This window comes from Emys orbicularis, chromosome 8, assembly GCF_028017835.1.
Source record: "Emys orbicularis isolate rEmyOrb1 chromosome 8, rEmyOrb1.hap1, whole genome shotgun sequence".
NCBI lineage: Eukaryota > Metazoa > Chordata > Testudines > Emydidae > Emys > Emys orbicularis.
This window is the reverse complement of record NC_088690.1, coordinates 4,458,986-4,480,376: the sequence shown is the minus strand read 5'-3', so window position 1 is coordinate 4,480,376 and position 21,391 is coordinate 4,458,986. Positions and strand designations below refer to the sequence as shown.

Sequence of the window (21,391 nt, the reverse complement as noted above, 5' to 3'; positions counted from 1 at the left end):
TTAGAGAAGACAGAGATGGAAAGAACCTATTACATCATTCAATCCCTCTCCCTGACAATGCTAGGTTGTTCTCCACTGAACATTTTCGAATGTATTTGTCGGGTCTAGACTTAAAAGACCCAACTGATGGAGCTTCTCCACTTTCCTTGGGAGCTTATTCTGCATTCCAGATATCCTAGCCCAGCAGCAGGCCACCAGAAATAGTACTTTGATGGTCAATGAACAGATAGCCTTTTAAATAGCTTAAAAACTAGGCCAGTGAGAGAATTCAAGACCATGTTTAAGTCCCCCAAGAGGTACAAGAGATTTGATATTTGGTTTCAATTATCAACTAGTAATTTTAAAATCAAGACTGGATGTTTTTCTAAAAGATCTGCTCTAGGAATTATTTTGGGGAAGGTCTGTGGCCTATGTTATATGAGAGATCAGAGTTATATGATCACAATGGTCCCTTCTGGCCTTGGATTCTACGAACTGTCTTGTGAAATCTATCGATATCTCGCTGAACTCTGAGTGGCACGTTGTCTATATCGCTGCAGAATACTACCATTGCCAAAGGGTTGATAAGTTATGGCATTAATTCCCAAGTCCAGTCCACCATTTGAGTACTACATGGTATCTCTTGCCAAGAAAAGTGTAGGATTGATATTTGGTTTAACGCATCAGACAGCAAAGGTTTCTATACTCTCACATAGGGTCCTAGTCTACGATTGGCTTGCTTAGGGCTTGTCTACACTACCCGTCGGATAAGCGGGCAGCGGTCGATCCAGCGGGGGTCGATTGATCACATCTAGTATAGATGCGATAAATCGACCGCTGAGCGCTCGCCCGTCGACTCCGGTACTCCACCAGAACAAGGAGCGCAAGCGGAGTCAACGGGAGAGCGCCAGCTGTTAACTTACCACAGTGAAGACACCACGGTAAGTAGATCCAAGTACGTCGACTTCAGGTACGCTATTCACATAGCTGAAGTTGTGTATCTTAGCTCGACCCCGCATGGTAGTGTAGACAAGCCCTTAGTGCTACCACAATAAAATTAAGATGAGGAGGTGGTGGCAGTGGCGGTAGTAGTAGTACTTCTTCATGGAGGTTGACTGTTTGAAAGAATACATCCTGGTTATGACAACTTGTCTGCAAAGACCTCTCTCTTAAGGTTATCCCTTTCAAGAGCTAAAGCATAAACCTGAAGCAAGATGCACCTTTAGGAATAACCAGTCCCTGATTCAGAAATCACTGCTATTGAGAAGTAAATAATGCATACATTAAGAAGTTCACCAGCTCTGGGATACCAACAGAATCTCAGCCACTCTGCAGTCATCATGATACAATTCCTTGAGGACCTGGCTATCATAGAATCATAGGACTGGAACGGATCTTGAGAGATCATCTAGTCCAGTCCCTTGCACTCATGGCAGGACTAAGTATTATCTAAATCATTCCTGACAGGTGTTTGTCAAACCTGTTCTTAAAAATCTCCAATGATGGAGATTCCACAACCTCCCTAGGCAATTTATTCCAGTGCTTAACCACTCTGACAGTTAGGAAGTTTTTCCTAATGTCCAGCCTAAACCTTCCTTCTTGCAATTTAAGTCCATTACTTCTTGTCCTAGCCTCAGAGGTTAAGAACATTTTTTCCCCCTCTTCCTTGTAACAGCCTTTTATGTACTTAAAAACTGTTATGTCCCCTCTCAGTCTTCTCTTCTTCAGACTAAACAAAACCAATTTTTTCCATCTTCCTCATAAGTCATGGTTTCTAGACCTTTAATCATTTTTGTTGCTCTTTTCTGGACTTTCTCCAATTTGTCCACATCTTTCCTGAAATGTGGCACCCAGAACTGGACACAATACTCCAGTTGAGGCCTAATCAGCGTGGAGTGGACCGAAAGAATTACTTCTCGTGTCTTGCTTACAAAACTCCCATTATACAGCCCAGAATTATGTTTGCTTTTCTTTTAATAGTGTATTACTGTTGACTCATATTTAGCTCGTGGCCCACTATGATCCCCAGATCCCTTTCCGCAGTACTCCTTCCTAGGCAGTCATTTCCCATTTTGTATGTGTGCAACTGACTGTTCCTTCCTAAGTGGAGTACTTTGCATTTGTCCTTATTCAATTTCATCCTATTTACTTCGCACCATTTCTCCAGTTTGTCCAGATCATTTTGAATTTTAATCCTATCCTCCAAAGCACTTGCAACTCCTTCCTGCTTGGTATCATTTGTAAACTTTATAAGTGTACTCTCTATATCATCATCTAAACCATTGATAAAGATGAACAGAATTGGACCCAGAACTGATCCCCACTCGATACGCCCTTCCAGCTTGACTGTGAACCACTGATAACTACTCGCTGGGAATGATTTTCCAACTAGTTATGCATCCACCTTATAGTAGCTTCATCTAGGCCAGTGTTTCTCAACCTATGGCCCATGGGCCATTTGCGGACCAATCAGCACACAGCTGTGGCCCATGTGACATCCTCAGGGCCAAACAAGTAGTACTGGATGCGGCCCACAATGGTAAATAGGTTGAGAACCACTGATCTAGGCTGTATTTCCTTAGTTTATGAGGAGATCATGTGAGACAATATCAAAAGCCATACTAAAGTTAAGATATACCACATCTACCACTTCCCCCCCATCCACAAGGCTTGTTACTCTGTCAAAAAATCCCTGTTGACTGTTACTTATCTCACTATCTTCTAATCTAGGTGTCTGCAAATTGATTGCTTAATTATGTGCTCCATTATCTTTCCAGGTACTGAAGTTACACTGACTCATCTGTAATTCCCTGGGTTGTCCTTATTTCCCTTTTAATAGATTGGCACTATATTTGCCCTTTTCCAGTCCTCTGGAACCTCTCCTGCCTTCCATGACTTTTCAAACATAATCGCTAATGGCTCAGATATCTCCTCAGTCTGCTCCTTGAGTATTCTATGATGTATTTCATCAGGTGACTTGAAGACATCTAACTTGTCTAAGTAATTTTTAAGTTGTTCTTTCCATATTTTAGCCTCTGATCCTACCTCATTTTCACTGGCATTCACTATGTTAGATGTCCAATCGCTACTAACCTTTTTGGTGAAAACTGAAACAAAAAAGTCATTTAGCACTTCTGCCATTTCCACATTTTCTGTTATTGTTCCCCCCACTTTCCCCCTCCCCCCCAGCCCGCTCACTGAATAATGGGCCTAACCTGTTCTTGGTCTTCCTCTTGCTGCTAATGTATTTGTAAACTGTTTTCTTGTTACCCTTTATGTCTCTAGCTATTTAATCTCGTTTTGTGCCTTGGCCTTTCTAATTTTGTCTCTACATACTTGTGTTATTTGTTTATATTCAGCCTTTGTAATTTGACCTAGTTTCCACTTTTTGTAGGACTCTTTTTGAGTTTCAGATCATTTAAGATTTACTGGTTAAGCCACAGTGGTCTTTTGCAATACTTCCTATCTTTCCTATGCACTGGGATAGTTTGCTATTGTGTCCTTAATAATTTCTCTCTGAAAAACTGCCCACTCTCTTAAACTGTTTTTCCCCTTAGGCTTGCTTCCCCTGGGATCTTACCTACCTTTTGGAACACCCTGCCTATAAGAGGGCAGGTGTGGAAATATATATGAACATAAGAACGGCCCTACTGGGTCAGACCAAAGGTCCAGCTAGACCAGTATCCTGTCTTCCGACAGTGGCCAGTTCCAGGTGCCCCAGAGGGAATGAACAGAACAGGTAATCATCAAGTGTTCCATCTCCAGTTGCTCATTCCCAGCTTCTGGCAAACAGAGGCTAGGGACACCAGCCCTGCCCATCCTGGCTAATAGCCATTGATGGACCTATCCTCCATGAATTTATCTAGTTCTTTTTTGAATTCTGTTATGGTGCTTGACCTTCACAACATCCTCTGACAAGGAGTTTCACAGGTTGACTCTGTGTTGTGTGAAGAAATACTTCCTTTTATTTGTTTTAAACCTGCTGCCCATTAATTTCATTTGGTGACCCCTAGTTCTTGTGTTATGAGAAGTAGTAACTTTCTCTACACCAGTCATGATTTTATAGACCTCAATCATATCTCCCCTTAGCCGTCTCTTTTCCAAACTGAAAAGTCCCAGTCTTATTAATCTCTCCTCATACGGAAGCCATTCCATACCCTTAAACATTTTTGTTGCACTTGGCATGATAAAGTTCTGCTCTACTGAGTGCGGTGTCTGCACTCAGCTGTGGATTTACCCACCAGAGACATAGCTTCTGAAACTGAAATTGAATTCCCATTTTCTTGTGTATATCTGTTGCCTGTTAGCCCATCTGCCTCATCGCTTAGGTCTTGAGCTATGCGAGTGGTTGACAGATTTTTTTCCCCACAAAAGTCATCAATAGGTGCTACTCTTCAGTGACATCTTTGCTTCTTGTGCCTCCTTCTCAGTTTCTCTAAAGAGCCATGGTGGCATTGTCTAACTGGACCCACACTGAGGTGTTGCTTAGCTTGCTCTGGAAGCTTGTGCTGCTCACATTTCTAGTCTAGTCTAATTTTCACATTTCCTTTTAAAGACCATCACTCCGGGACAACTTCTTTGGTGAGATACAACCCCTCCGTTCCTACAGACTGGAATCTCTGGTCAGCTTTTTCCACTGTGGGTTATCAGGTCTTGTCATTCTGATATCGCCGGAGGGGCAGCCTGACAGAGGGATGTAGCAACAAAGGTTTCTGTAAGTCCACCAATTCTAGACTCATTCGGATGCACATGAAGGGCTAGAGAGCTCATGTGGAAGTATGCTCATCTGATCATATCCAGGGATCCGTGTGATGGAGCCAACCGCGTGCAAACAATACCACACCACGACTAGCGGTGACTGTAGTAAAACCTGTATTTGCTATTGAAATTTGTGATCCTTGCCCTGGAACATAAAGACACATCCTACTTTTGTGCTGAACTAAACTTCCAAACACACAAGCATCTCAGATGGTGTCTGGGAACTCTTTCCATGGCCATCCAGCCACATAGCTCTAGGGAGGAGAACTCATTGGCAATGGCACACCTTGACAGTATTTAAGAACTAGTCTTCACTGTCACTTTCATGAATGCTACAAATTCACTTATCAATAAATAATTAAAACACTCCTCTGCTCTGCCAAGTCCTCAAAAAAAAAGGTTAACTGTTGTTACTTGCAAATGTCACAAGGTTATCTCTGAGGGCTTTAGCAACAATGCAATTCCTAGTAATTAATTCATACTCTCAAGAGAAGAAACATTAACGGAAAAAAGTAGGAGTTAGATTAAACTGTGTAAGCAAAATACAAGATAAACAACAGGATATTTAAGATCAGTATAAAAATCAATGTACCACCGAAATGTTATGTTCATAGTAGTTAGTTCTAACATATATAAGCAACATTTTAAAAAACCTCACAGATACCGTCACCAGGCATCCCCTTAGACTCTTGTGTTGTCAGAATTCTCCTCTTTATAATGGAAGATCTTTATGAAGACAAACTTAAGTTTTCTCTCCCAAGTAATTACAGCACATACCAAGAGGAGCTCTGTCTTCAAAAGGAGGTTGCTAAAGATTTTAGCTAATATGAGTAAGAGTTCCTAGTATTTTGCACAGCTTTTTAATCTTGATACCATTTTCTCATGTACAGTGCCATTACCTGGAAAGAATGGCAACGGTGTACAAATTGCTAGAATTCACATCATGGGAGCTGCAAACTGCTCAGGGAAATATCTATGCAGCTCCACAGAACATATACAAAACCCAACATAGAGAATAAACTAAGTTTATTTCAACTAACTTAGCTCATCTCTCCCTTCTTACATCACTCGGCAATACCTGTGATCTTCCAAGATATGGAGGCTACAGGCATCATCACCTCCATAATATTCCAGCTCAACTGCTCCCTAACCAAGAAGCAAGAGTTAGAAAGTTGTTCCCAAGTCAAAACCTATACTATGGTAACAAATAGCACTATCGACAAACCCATCACGGCAGCTGTGGTACATCCTTTTGATCCCTATAATTTGTTCTCTCCATCAAAAGTCATCAGCAGAATTCCAGTCCAGCTTACATATAGGTAAAACAGGCATTTAAACTGACATACAAACATTAACTTCTAGGGACATTTTTATCAAATATTTCTTTTATTTTATAGAAAACAGTGATTTTGTTTGAATAGTTGAAGTGCAATCAACATGTATTAAAGTTTGTGTCGTCCTGTGTTTTTGTTAATATTTTGAATGCTACAAAATACATTGCAGAACTAAAAAAAAAAAATGAATAAAGTTCAACTTTTGAAAATCCTTTGTAAAACAAATATTTATAGTAACACTATAAACTATGACATTTTTATTCCTTCAAGGCACTATCCTCATTAATAAGTCATTCAAATTCTTAAAGTACATGAAAGTAAAGCAATTTCTTTTACCTGGTTGAGCCGAATTTTCACTAAACTCCACCAACTCATTCATGTACATTTCTTGATTTTTGTAAAATTGGAGTACAGGGGTGAAGTGATTTGCCCAAATATACATGGTACATCAGTGGCAGACTCGGATGTTAACACTGGTCTCCTAACTCCCCACCTGGTGTCCTACCCATTGAAACATACTGGCTCTCCCAAAACTCAAGGTTTTATTTATTGTTAAAGGCTTAATCAAAGCAACGTATTATATATTTTCTAAGTGGACTTACATCCTGTAGGAGTTTCTCTAAGTTTTCCTGCAGCTCATAAAAGTACCGGGAAGTAATAAGTCCTTCACGTGATTTATCCAGGCAGTCTCTGGACAGCTCAATAACCTGATGATAAATGAAGCTTAGGACCCCATCTGCTAATTGCAGCACGTTCTCTGGAGCATTAGAAGCAATAAACTCAGCCAGCCGTTCCTCCATCTGTGCTGTGGCCTAAAAGCAAAGAATAAAAAGAAGACAAACTTACTTGAATTTTGCTATCCTGACATGTAAATGTGAACAGATAGGATGCTAACTGATACACTTTTTCATTGCCAAAATATATGACTATTCAAGAAAGCTCAGTGATATTAGAATTCACAGAAAAAAAATACTACCAACTAAGAGTTCTGGTTGTAATGACATGTAAATTAACTTAAACATAATTAGAATCTTGCAGTAAAAAATCCAAGTTTCTGAAAGTCAGAACATTCAGTGTTAAGGGTCCATAAAAACCTCAACTCTGATTCTGTATCCCTGTGCTGTGCTCACAGAATGGGAATCATAATATTAAATTTATTACAGGAGTGTCACAGAACGCAAGGGTCTTGAAGAAGAATTTTGGTCAAGATTGCTGCAGAGTGCTCAGGGACCTTGACCATAATCAACTGCGATGTAACAAAACAAAGGTGATTATTTCAAATCAGGATTAAGCAGTGGGAGCAAGAGCATTTAGCAAAAAAGTTCCTATCTTCATGCACATTCCCTATAACAATAAATAGGGAAAGGGAACAGGAATTCAGGAAATATGAAACATACATAGTAATCGCTCACCAGGATGCTTTTTAAAGTTTTCCATCAGCAGTCCTCTAAACATTAATTCTGATTTCTCAATTGTGAGATTAAAGTGAAAAACAGAGGATGAGTATGTCTGCAAACTCTGAACAAACTACACTGCTTAGAAACCATATGTAAGCAACTGGATCTCTCTCAAGTAAGTGCTTATGAATTAATCCTAAACAGTGTTGTTTAATACTTTCACTGAATAAATTGTTCAAAACATTGGTCCTTACCTTCGGAAACCTTTCTTTGTACACATGATTCATCATTACTATTTCGCTGTCAAAGGAAATCGGGGAACGACCAGGACTGAAGGGAAAAAAATATATTCATAATTTATAACCTTTACATTGATGGTAAAAAAAAAACCCCAAACAGCCATTGTGAGTGTGCTGCTTAGATCAGATATGGCCATCACAGGCTTCTCTTCCCTACGAAAAAAAAAGGGATGGTCTGAACTCAGGTTAAAATCCACCTGAAGAGAAGGTAATTTGTAGTTTTCACAGGAGTTAGCAGGTCGAAAACTACAAACTGCCTTGTCTTCACTAGAATTTTAACATCAATTAAGAACAGGCATTCTTTTCAAAGTAAAGACAACATCAAATATACTGACATTTAAAACTGATGCATAGGCTTATCAATCCAATTTTAACTGTTTTACTGTTCCCAGTGGTGTGGTCCTCCATATTTCCCGCATTACCCCCATTTTCATTTATCCCTCCCTGGCAACATTCAGAGACCCTGAAGGAGGAGAGCTGTTTCCTCCAGAGTCTGTAATGTTGAAAGGGGACACTGTGAAGGGAAGCAAGACACTAGGAGCTACAACGTTATTCACACCGATTTATATACATATTTTTATTAACACCACTCCGTGCACACATTACATATTACACAATGTATGCAATACACTTTCACAAGTTAGCTTCTTGAAGACACTGAAAAACAGGACACTAACTCCTGACAGAAGCTAAGTCTGTATTACAGCTTGATTACATTCAAAAGATTAGTTGCATCTCATTTCATCACATCTGATGTTGGTATGTAATGCTATGACTCATTCCACGGTTAAGAGGAGCCAAAGGCTGAATGAAGTAATGCACATACAAATTAATTACACACGTAGTTACCTGAGTGCCTGCAGCACACTACGGCTTCATTTTTCCGGTTTCATTGTTTTTATTTTCAAAATAAACCGTGACTTCCATTATAACACATTACATGGTTATTTGTTTTTATGATTTTAAGAGTATACATCTTGCTAAATATATATTCTCTATGTTAAAAGATACAATTATTTCTGGCCTGAACCAACTCAAACAGATAATTTTAAAGTTTCTTATGATGGGTGAAATATGTCTCTCTGAAAGGACCAAATATATCTGAAACTCTGCATGCGTTAGAGATACTATCCTGTAGCAAACCTATTTAAAGGCAAAAACATTGTCCTGGGAACAGTATGTTTATAGCACAACATAGATTATGTTACTCTCTTAACTCGTGGAAGGAAGCAAGAACAATCTCTTACTTGTGAGATACCTTCCATCAAAGTGGCATGAATTACATTGTGTCATGCTTTTATTAAGGCATGACACTTGTTACTGAGTAAATATGCTTCAAACCAAATCCATTGCCAGAGAACAGTTATTTTAGAGAGGAAAATAAAAACAGATTTGGACTTTCTATTGTTAATCAGTCAAAGTATATATTTCCTTTGAAATTCTTCCTAAAGACAATATACCCATTAATATAAATGATGAATATTTTAGAGAAATTTTATTTCAAATGATGAAATAGATAGATAGATAGATAGATAGAGCTGTAATAAAGTGAAGTTTAATTACATTTAAATGTAAAGAGCTACTGACACCAGAGAGAGAACTTTTAAAAATATAAAGAGAAATTAGAAGCAAGTTAAAACAAACATAAGTGCTTCTTCACACAACGCACAGTCAACCTGTGAAACTCGTTACCGGATGTTGTAAACCCAGAAATATAACTGGGTGCAAAAAAGAATTAGATAAGTTCATGAAGGATAGGTCCATCACTGACTATTAGCCAAGATGGTCAGGGATGCAACCCCATGCTCTGAGTGTCCCTAAATTTCTGACTGCCAGAAGCTGGGACTGGACGACAGGGGATGGATCACTCTAAATTGCCCTGTTCTGTTCATTCTCTCTGAAGCATCTGGCACTGGCAACTGTCGGAAGACAGGATACTGGGCTAGATGAACCAATGGTCTGACCCAGTATGGCTGTTCTTAAGTTCCTCTTCATATCTCATTTTCTATATTTATTCTTCCATCTCATTACAAAACAAGTTTGAGTCAAAATATGACATTTATTTCTTACCACTTCATCTATACCTGATTCTTGTTCCCCACTTGAAATTATCATCCTTTCTTCATGACTTAAGTGGGGCATAAGCCACAGGAATATGGTTGAGTCCTTGGCTGTGATCCTAAAAACACCTGTGCACATGCTTACCCTCACTGCTATGAGTAGTCCATTAAAATCCAATTAAGCAAATGTATTGGTTCCCAGGATCAGGGCCATAAGAAACAAAAATGCTGTTTTTTTTTTCAAGCTGCCTTTAATTATATAAAAAGAGGGAAATAAATGTAGAGAAAACATGCTGTCTAGACAGAAATGTGTCTGAATATTATTTAGTGTTTTCCTTGAGAGCCCCTTGGTGATGTTCTTGACAATTCTGAAATACATAGTGAGTCCCCATCTTCCTTCTGCAAAAGTTTTCCATTTTACCAGAAAAGAAAGCTCCTCCCCTCCACCCCTCTTAATTCTCACTTTCTTGTGCACTGGTAGCGTCCTTGCCACACACACCTCCACCCCTTCCCCCCTGTCCTCCAACTCAGTTGCTGGTGAATATCCTCTTTCACTATCCAGAATGACAGAACACACAAAAGGCAGTGATAAAGTCCAATCAACTTCCAAATTACCATTGAAAACAAAATCCTCCCAATATAACATGTCAAATTAAATGTCTAATTCACTATAGCAAGATTGTGATGTAATGTATTGCACTATAACATTTTATGTTGAGATTTAGTCTGGGAAACTACAGAAGTAATTATGTAGATAACTGACTAACCAAAGGCTATCAGGCAGACAAAACAGGTTATTTTATAACACCTTGGAGACAGATTACCAGGCAAAAAGAAAAATCAGAATCATTCAGATAACTGAATCCAGTGTGGGGGAATTGTAAAGGAATTTTAATATCGTGAATAAAGTTAGTTCTGATATTTTTATTGACATGGCATCTGTTTGAGATGCAGAAGCTTTAGTCAAATATACTGTATAATATAATTTCACATTCAATATTGGAAAGTCAAGCTTCACAAGGCAATGCATTATTTTCTTTCAGAGTGGGGATAAACGTTGTATGCATGCATCATTTTAATATAGAAGGGTAGGAGGCTTTTCTCTCTGTGTTCTGTGAGGGTCAATGGGGGGTGATTTGTTTATTTTCTGTGAGTTTTCCATTTCAGCAGAGCAGACATTAGGAGAATAATATCTGTCCCCTTAAGCTCACAAGCAGAATGAAAAACTACCTCAGTTTTACTTCCCTCTTTGTGAAATTACATTCCAACAGACCTTAAGTGGCACATCTCGCCAACACAGGTATCTGGATTTCTGCCTGTCAAAATACATATTCGTGAATCTGTATAAATTGAAAAATAGCAAATATGCAGCTACTCCAGGGAGTGACACTTCTATTAATAAATGAAGCCTTAGAAAACTGTAGTGCAGAAGGGACTAAATGAAAGCGAAATATTTCCTAATATGTAATTTTTCTCTCAATTTGACAGCTGCATTTATTAGAAAAATGCAGAGGAGCTCAAACCTGTGACCTTTCTGTCTCACCCCTTTCAAAGAAGAGAAGATCTAATGAGGATGTATGCATAACACCACCTTTCTAAACTCAGTCTGCTCAGGAAACAATTAAAAACATATGCCTTAATCTTTTGTCACTGACACTAAAAAGAATTTTAACAGCAAAGAGAATGTTATAAATCCACAGAGACATATGTGCATAAAATAAAAACCCTTGAGGCCCGATCCTGTTCCCTGTGAAGTCAACAACCAAATGACATTTCAATAGGTGCACGATCGGTCCCCTAGATTGTGAATTTTACCAACATCCAAGATTATATGAAAGAACATTATCTAGAGAATTCACATTCCACTTTTATGTTCAAACTCACAGAAAGCAAGAAATGCAATGTTAAAGAGAGACAACAGAGACACTGGATACAAGTGCCTAGAAGACACAGTAGCATTTGATAGACCTACTGTGTATAGCTTTTGGAAGCCATGTTATATTTCAAACTTAACTGTACACCTCTCTGTTTTTGCCTTTGTTGTGGATGATCAAATACACACACTGCAAAAAACAAAAATAGGGCAGAGAAAGAAGACAGAATACTAAGCTAAGACCACGACCAGGTAACGTTTTAGAGGATATGGGAGTATATTGCAAGGAAAAAAGTACAGAAAACACTGGTCTACAATTTTTGAGAAGTCGTCTGCTTCAGAGATAAAATGTGCTATTTATTATGTATTTTGATGTGCTGAATTCAAACATGACAATTAAAACAACTGATTGGCTACTGTTTCTAAGATATTTAAGTTTTTACATTTTATGTCTATGTATATTGTGTAGATAGTAGAGTTTTAATCATAAATTGTAAACCTAGGTCTTTTCATGTGTTTATGGTTGCTTTACATGATAATATTTCACCTGTCCTGTTTATGTAACACTTTAAAAATCAGCAAAAGGGTTATATAAATAAAATTTATTATGAAACAAAAAGGCAAAAAACTATTATGTACATAGTTTAGTCCTATTCAGGGTCTACTCGGCGCTTCTTGGCTTGTCTCTTGTATTCATTAAATGGAGCATCTCTTGTCACTGTCCAGCAATAGTCTGCAAGCATTGATGGGCTCCATTTGCCCTGATAGCGTTTCTCCATTGTTGCAATGTCCTGGTGAAAACGCTCGCCGTGCTCGTCGCTCACTGCTCCGCAGTTCGGTGGAAAAAAATCTAGATGAGAGTGCAAAAAATGTATCTTTAGTGACATGTTGCAACCAAGGCTTTTGTATGCCTTGAGGAGGTTTTCCACCAACAACCTGTAGTTGTCTGCCTTGTTGTTTCCGAGAAAATTTATTGCCACTAACTGGAAGGCTTTCCATGCCGTCTTTTCCTTGCCATGCAGTGCATGGTCAAATGCATCATCTCGAAGTTCACGAATCTGAGGACCAACAAAGACACCTTCCTTTATCTTAGCTTCACTTAACCTTGGAAATTTTCCATGGAGGTACTTGAAAGCTGCTTGTGTTTTGTCAATGGCCTGGACAAAGTTCTTCATCAGACCCAGCTTGATGTGTAAGGGTAGTAACAAAATCTTCCTTGATTCAACAAGTGGTGGATGCTGAACACTTTTCCTCCCAGGCTCCAATGACTGTCGGAGTGGCCAATCTTTCTTGATGTAGTGGGAATCTCTTGCACGACTATCCCATTCGCAGAGAAAACAGCAGTACTTTGTGTATCCAGTCTGCAGACCAAGCAAGAGAGCAACAACCTTCAAATCGCCACAAAGCTGCCACTGATGTTGGTCATAGTTTATGCACCTCAAAAGTTGTTTCATGTTGTCATAGGTTTCCTTCATATGGACTGCATGACCAACTGGAATTGATGGCAAAACATTGCCATTATGCAGTAAAACAGCTTTAAGACTCGTCTTTGATGAATCAATGAACAGTCTCCACTCATCTGGATCGTGAACGATGTTGAGGGCTGCCATCACACCATCGATGTTGTTGCAGGCTACAAGATCACCTTCCATGAAGAAGAATGGGACAAGATCTTTTTGACGGTCACGGAACATGGAAACCCTAACATCACCTGCCAGGAGATTCCACTGCTGTAGTCTGGAGCCCAACAGCTCTGCCTTACTCTTGGGTAGTTCCAAATCCCTGACAAGGTCATTCAGTTCACCTTGTGTTATGAGGTGTGGTTCAGAGGAGGAGGATGGGAGAAAATGTGGGTCCTGTGACATTGATGGTTCAGGACCAGAAGTTTCATCCTCTTCCTCGTCTGACTCAAGTGAGAATGATTCAGGTGCATCAGGAACTGGCAGTCCTTCTCCGTGGGGTACTGGGCGTATAGCTGATGGAATGTTTGGATAATGCACAGTCCACTTTTTCTTCTTTGACACACCTTTCCCAACTGGAGGCACCATGCAGAAGTAACAATTGCTGGTATGATCTGTTGGCTCTCTCCAAATCATTGGCACTGCAAAAGGCATAGATTTCCTTTTCCTGTTCAACCACTGGCGAAGGTTTGTTGCACAAGTGTTGCAGCATCTGTGTGGGGCCCACCTCTTGTCCTGATCTCCAATTTTGCAGCCAAAATAAAGATGATAGGCTTTCTTAACCATAGTGGTTATACTGCGCTTTTGTGATGCAAAAGTCACTTCACCACAAACATAGCAGAAGTTATCTGCACTGTTCACACAAGTACGAGGCATCTCTGCTCACTTTGGCTAAACAGAAATGTGTCCCTTTGCAAAATCAAACACTGACAAATAAGAGAGCACGACACTGTATGATTTCTAGAGCTGATATAGGGCAATTTGTTCAGCAGAGTGATGTAAGCTTCGTTATGATTGCATCATCCATGACTTCTAGGAATAACATGATGCAATTCATATCATGTATGACGCAATACCAGCTTCAGATTGCATCATTCATTGTTTTGCCTAAATAGCAAGTACTGTCCAAACCCAGTCATAGATTTATTCATAGATCCAGTCAAAGATGTATTTTAGTCATTTCTGGTTTAAATTGAGATCCCTTCCCTTTATAACTCACTTATCCTCCGCCATTCCCAAGTCAAGGATCGTATATACTGACCCAATAGCATATCTTGAAAACTAGAGCCAATCAACAATTTTAAGCATCATTTTCGTTCTCAGTGACCCAGAATTAGTAAAGTTTGACTACATTTATTTCAGAAGCATTTTGGCTGTAGAGCAGTGAAATTAAATGTGAAATTTAAGATTTACTCGTGAATATTTATTTAAGGCTCACTTGCTGCATAATCACAACCTTACAGCTGGTAAATTCTGTTCCAGTTTGAACAGACAATTGCTGTGGTACCACTGAGTAAGGAAATTCTGAAGCAAAGTGGTATACCCGGAGTGCCTCAGTGCAAGTTAGAATAAAAATCAGCTTTTCTAGATTACAGCTATTACACAGCAATACTTCTGCTGCCAAAGTTCTGGGAACAAACAGGACGGCGGGCCTGAATCTGTGCATGCAGAGTGTTTTTTGCAGTGCTTTGTAAGCCCATTTCTGAGTTTGCCATAAGCATAATATTATTTATATGAAATCTGGCATGTTACTTATGTTTATTGCATTTATTTTACATAAGCCCCATATTATTTTTAGTCCATGGATATAAATTATTTGCAGCTGGTTTTAGATTGTGGAACACAATTCAGACTAACATTTTGTTGCCCTGCTATTGGTTTCTTATGAACATGCAATAGGATTTAATATATTACTTCTAACAAGTCAAGATTGTTAGCAGAGAAAATAACTGATTCTAACACAAATTTCTGAGGAAACAAAAATTAATTCATTTTCTCCAAGAGATTTGCATTAGGACTGAAACCGGACCTCTTTACTATATTACGATTATTTGAGCATGCTAACAAAATATTGGACAAAGGGGAACCAGTCAACAAAAATTTATCTGAACTTTCAAAAAGCCCTTGACAAAGTCACAAGTGACTTATGAAAACTAAGTAGTCACAGGGTGGGAGGTAAAGTATAGTCTTAGATTAGACAGAAAGCAGAGTAAGAATAAGTGGTCAATTTTCAACATGGCAAAACATTAACAGTGGTGTGGCCCTAGGATCAGTGATTCTTAAAATATTTATTAATCTAGAAATGGGGATCAGTAGTGAGGTGGAAAAGTTTACAGATTAGACAGTTTAGGCTAGTCGAGACTGGAGAGGACTGAAAAACTTTAGCGTGATCTAAATAAACAAGGTGAATGGCCAGCAGGATGGCAGATAAATATTGACAAATACAAGGTAATGTCCATTGGATGGAATCATTTTAACTACTAAAACTAAAACTACTAAATTAACTGTAACAACTCAGGAAAAAGACTTGGGGTTTGTGGTCAGATCAAAGAAATCTCTGCTCAATATGCAGCACACCAGTCAAGAAAGGAAACAAAATGTTAGGATACATAAAGAACAGGATGAAAAAATACTAAAAATAAAATAAATCAATTGAACATTGTCCTCTGGAGAAGTTTTGGTCAACTTATCTCAGAAAGGATATAGCAGAAATAGAAATTGTTTAGACAAAGGCAATAGAAATGATTAAAAGCATGGGAAGACTTTCCATGCAAAGAAAGATTGAAAGATTCAAATTGTTTTGCTTAGACAGAAGGCTTGCTAGAGGTAAAATAATGAATGGTATGGAAGGCAAATAGGAACACCCAATTTTACCTTTTCTCATCACAGGAGAGCCAGGGGATGGTCAGTGAAATTGAAAGGCAACAAATTTTAAAATATTTTTTTAAATGTTCCCTTTTTATCAAATACAATTCATGATTAACCTATGGAACTCACTGCCATGAAATATCACCGAGGCCAAGCATTTAATAGGGTTCAAAAAAGTTTAGCCCTATCTCTCTCTCTATATATATCTATATCGATATCGATATAAACTTCCAAAGTTACTTTCAATATGATAAAACTATACTTTCATAAGGGATATAAGCCCTCATGCTTCAGGGCATAAGCCAACTACTTAGTGACGGTGGGGATAAGAAGAAATTTTCCCTATAGGATGGCTATTCAATAACTGTTGGCCGTAGGGTTTCTTGTACATTCTTCTGAAACTTGTGGTACTGGTCACTATCTGAAGTCTTGATCCTACAAAGTGATAAGGCAATGAGACCACTCACATGCTTAAAATTGAGCGTATGCTTAAGTGCTTTTCTGGGTTAGGTTAGAGAGCTCAGAACTCTGCAGGACTGAATTTTGAGACAAGTACTGTACTAGGTGAACCACTAGTCTGGTCTGGTCGGCAATTTCTATGTTCCCTTCCAATAATCAGAATGCATTAATAAGAAAAATAAAGGGTTACTTATTGGTAACTGTTGTTCTTTGAGAGTTACTTCTGTGCATTCCCACTTCAGGGTCTAGCAACGAACTATGGAACTGCATAAAAAAGCCATGTCTGCTGCAGGGTGCAGGAGAACTCTCATGCTATGATTTCATTAGCTCTATTTACATAAGGGAATGCATCCACCCGACCACCTCAGTTCCTTCTCCCTAGCCTGCAGAGTCCTGAAACAGAAAGACCTCTTAAGGCAGAGGGGAAGGAGGGTGAGCAGCATGAATGCAGAGGCAACTCTTGAAGAATAAGTTACCAGTAACTAACTTTTCTTTCTTCTTCGATGGCCTCTGCGCAGTCTCACTTACAGAAGATTAGCAAATAGTGCCCTTATCGGCAAAAATGGACTGTAGGACTGCTTTACCCAACTGAGCATCACAGCATGATGCCCAGTCCAAAGAGTAATGCTTTGTAAAAATATGAACAGAATTCCACATTGTTGCTTTGCATATCTCTGCAATAGGAATCTGTCTCTGACAATCTACAGAGGCAGCTGGGGCCCTAGTAGAGCACATCTTTACACCAAGACGTACTGGTTTTCTGGCTAAGGAGTAACAATGCTCAATACATCTCTTAATCCAGTGGGAAAGAATTTGTTTATTAATGTCTTACGCTTACACCTCTTCCAATAGGCAATAAATAATCTGGTTTTATGAAAGGTTTACTCCTTCCTAGGCAGTGGCACATCTAAGGAGTACAAGTAGGACTCTCTTGTGTGAGCACAGAGGCGGGGGTGGGGGGAAGGAAAGGGACATACACTGTGACAGAAGAAAATCTGAGACCACTGATGGCACCAAGTTGGGATGAGAGCTCATGACAATTGTGTCTTTATGGACCACAAGGTGGAGAGGAATCAAGGCACTGAGCTCGCTAATCCTCCTAGCACAGGCAATGGCTATTACAAATGCCGCTTTGATACACAGTTGTTCTAAGGAAGTTTGAGACAGGAGACAAGGGGTGGGGACTGATCAACATTGTTAAGACGAGGTTCATGTCCCAGATTGGGGAAGGTGCTCTAATAGTGGGAAATGCATTTGTCACTCCCCTAGGAAACTTGGAGACTAGGGTGTGGGAATACAGGCTTGTCTAACAAAACAGATAAGACAGATATAACTGCTATAGTATCAGAGGGGTAGCCGTGTTAGTCTGGATCTGTAAAAAGCAACAGAGAGTCCTGTGGCACCTTTAAGACTAACAGATGTATTGGAGCATAAGCTTTCGTGGGTGAATGCCCACTTCGTCGGATGCATGCATCCGACGAAGTGGGCATTCACCCACGAAAGCTTATGCTCCAATACATCTGTTAGTCTTAAAGGTGCCACAGGACTCTCTGTTGCTTATAACTGCTATACGAACCTTCAGGGACGCAGTCGCTAAGACTTGTGAGTTTAAACGCAAGATATACTCTAAATCTGTAGGGGGGACTTCTGCTGGTGATGGGCTTAACCCTTTATTATTTGCCCAACATGAAAAATATGTCCATAAGTCTGTTCTTCTTCAGGGTAGAGTTCTTTCTGTAAAGAAAAGGTATGTTTGGATCCTCTGTGAGCAGATGCTGTCCCTAGCAGTTATTAGACAATAAGCCCTGCAGCCAGATAAAGTGTTTCTGGGATTGGATGAAGAATCCTCTCTTGCCGTGGAGAGAGGAGGCCTGGACACAGAGGAAGAAAAACTGGTGCTTCTCTGTTGAGCTGGAGGTCTGTGTACCAATACTGCCGAGGCCTCATTGGCACTATCAGTATGATATTGGCTCTGTCTTCTCTCATCTTTCTTAGGACCCTAGGGATCAAGGGAAAATGAGGGAAGGCATAGAGATGACTGCTCCAATCCAGCAGGAATGCATCCGATAAAGAGTTCTTATTTCTGTGAGCCCTGCTGCAGTACAGGTGACGTCTCGCATTCTGACTGGATGTGAATAGGTCAATTTGTGGTTGACCTCACATTGTGGAACTGTGAGGATATCACTGAACAGTTTAGAGACCATTTGTGCTGGTCATTAGACTTCCTGCTGAGTGCATCTGCCTGTATGTTTTTTTCTCCTGCTGAGTGGTCGACTAGCAGGTGAATGTGATGATCAATACATCAGAGCAAGAGTTTCCTTGCCTCCATGGACAGGGTCTGGGAGTATGCACCCTGCTGCTTGTTGATATAAGACATGGCCTATACCTGTTGTCTGTGAGCACCTGTACTATGCAATGTTGAAATGAACAGGCAAAAGGCCTTTGAGTCCCATCTTACAGCCCTGAGTTCCAGAACACTGATGTGGAGCTTGGACTCCCAGCAGTTCCAGGGGCAATGTACATAGAGGTACTGGCAACGAGTACCACAACCCAGAGTGGAGGTGCTGAAGGTAATTGTAACAGTAGGGAATGGAGGACTGAACAACACGCTTTGTCGGCAATCTCCTACCAGTGAAATTTTTTTGAAGCATCTGCATGTCCTTTTCAGACTGTGCACATTGGGTGTGTGTGATGAGATGCTACCCGATGTTGCTTCATTCATACACAAGGAAAAGATGCAACAAAGGCTGAAGAGAACACTAGTCTTAGAGATCTTAGGAAGAACTGTGTTTAAAGAATCTCTCTTCTGGGAGAAAAGCTCTGATTTGAAGGAGTCTAGGACTGCTCAGATAAAGGTGATCTTTTGTTTGGGTTATAGAGAGGACTTCTCAGGTGATCAGCAACCTCAGGGACTGCAGGAGATCACACGGCAGAGAAGAGATCCTGTTCAGAGCTTGCTCTTAGGAGCCAGCTGTCTAGGTAAATCATCCTTAGATAGGGATGGGATAATGTCCTCTAGTGTTAGCATCCTGAACTTTCAAGTCTTTATAAATTTATTGAGGTTTCTGAAGCCCAGGATGGGTTTCAAACCATCTACATTCTTTAGTACTAGGAAATACCCAGAGTAAAATCCCTCCCCTTGGCATTGTAGAGGAATCTCCTCTGTTGCCCCTTTTGTAGAAAGAAGCTTATTTTCCCCCGTACAAGTTCTCATAAGAGAGGTTTCCAAAGGGAGGAGGCCTGGTGTGAAACTGGGTCGAGTAACCATTTAAGATGGTGTCCAGTACGCAGCAATCTGAGGTAATCTTGCACCAGGTATCTCAGAAGGATGAGAAATGAGGTTTGAATTGCAGAGGCAGATGTGTGCGGCTCTTGACTATCCCATCAAAAAAACGGCCATAGGCTGGGACACCATATAGCGAGGGATTGTGCCTCTATACTGTGGTCTTTTTGCAGGAGCAGTCTTGGAAGAAGCAGGAGATTGGTATCGTCTCCGGGATTGAATGTTCTGCTGCTACACACAGCGGGACTGTCTGGAGATTGCACTGTAAATCTCTTGGGTTTAATTCTCTCAAGAGTCTCATCCATTTAATCACTAAAAAGACCTGAACCCTTAAAGGGGAGGTCCTCTATCGGTTTCTGGGAATCTGGAGCAAGGCCTGATGATCTCAGCTATGACGATCTTCTCAGATCTATGCAGTTGCCACAACTCTAGCAGTAAAGTCTGAGGTGTCATAAATTGCCCTTAGCACAGCTGGCTAATGTTCTACCTTCAGTGACCAAACTCTGCTATTTCCCTTTGTTCTTCCAATAAGGAGTCCAGTATAGGGTTAATGGAGTCCTACAATAAATAGTCGTATCTGGATATGACAGCTTGGTAATTTGCCACTCAGAAACCCAAAGAGGCAGAAGAATAGACTTTTCTTCCAACAGCATCCCATCTATGACTATCTCTATCCAAAGGGGCAGACAAGGATGTCCTGTTATTAGATAATTCCTGGGCTGCAGAGACCAGCATAGAATCGGCTAAGGGATGTTGTAACAAAAATCAATGTCCCTCTGAGGGCACAGAATCCATATGACTAGCTCTTTTTGATACTGGTGGAGAGGACATAGGGAAAAGCCAAATGTACTTTATTGGACTGAGTAACCCTAGAAGAACAGGGAATGCCGCCTTGTCTTTTGTCTGCCATTCCATGATGTCAAAAGGGGATCAGATGTGTCCGGTGCTGAAACCCCATTTCTGTGACTGAAGGGTATTATTACCCATTCTCCCCATCAGCTCCTGACACTGCATCAGTTCATCAAGAGGGGAGATGAATTTGAGGGGTTGTACTGTTGGCATAGTCCTAAATGGGTGACTGCTCCATTTCCTCTAAATAAGTCTCCTCTCAGTCATCACCCATGTACCACTCTTCTTGCAGAAGCAATGGTGTTGGTGGCAGTCGCAGCTGTGCTGACTGAAACATGGGTGCCTTTGAAGGCAGCCATACTGGAGATGAGATACCAGGAAAGCTCACAGTTCCAAAGGGGTGCCTCTGGTGCCAGGAGAAGCACTGACGTCAAAGTTATTGCCAGTGTCCAAGGTGGTGCCGTGCTAGCTTTGGTGGCATAAAGCAAAGCCTTCACTGACTCCTGAATGCAGGGCCGCCTTAACAGCAGAACGGGTACCTGCATAAGGTCTTCCTAGGCAGATGAAGCTTTTGGTGAAGGAAGTTGGCTAGGTTCTCTGGAGCAAGTCAGTGAAGCTTACGTGGTGTGTTCCCAGGGGATCCAGTGCTCCTCGAGATGTTTTGGCTCAATACCAGTGATGAATATTGCTGCACAGAGTCAAGAAGCACAAGCATAGCCAAAAGCTTTGAGGGAGGTGTCCCAGTCAAGAGAGGGGAACTGGACCATATTGG

At 40.3% G+C, this 21,391-nt stretch overlaps 1 protein-coding gene across 1 annotated transcript in view; it reads right to left on the bottom strand.

The window, feature by feature from the left end:
- Nucleotides 1-21,391, bottom strand: part of MAST2 (microtubule associated serine/threonine kinase 2) — a 354,146-nt gene that overhangs the window by 49,219 nt on the left and 283,536 nt on the right. The window contains exons 11-12 of the mRNA XM_065409475.1: nt 7,723-7,798; nt 6,674-6,883 (exon numbers count right to left, since the gene is read on the bottom strand). Of these exons, the coding sequence (XP_065265547.1) occupies nt 6,674-6,883; nt 7,723-7,798 (286 nt within the window). The remainder of the gene's footprint in view (nt 1-6,673; nt 6,884-7,722; nt 7,799-21,391) is intronic.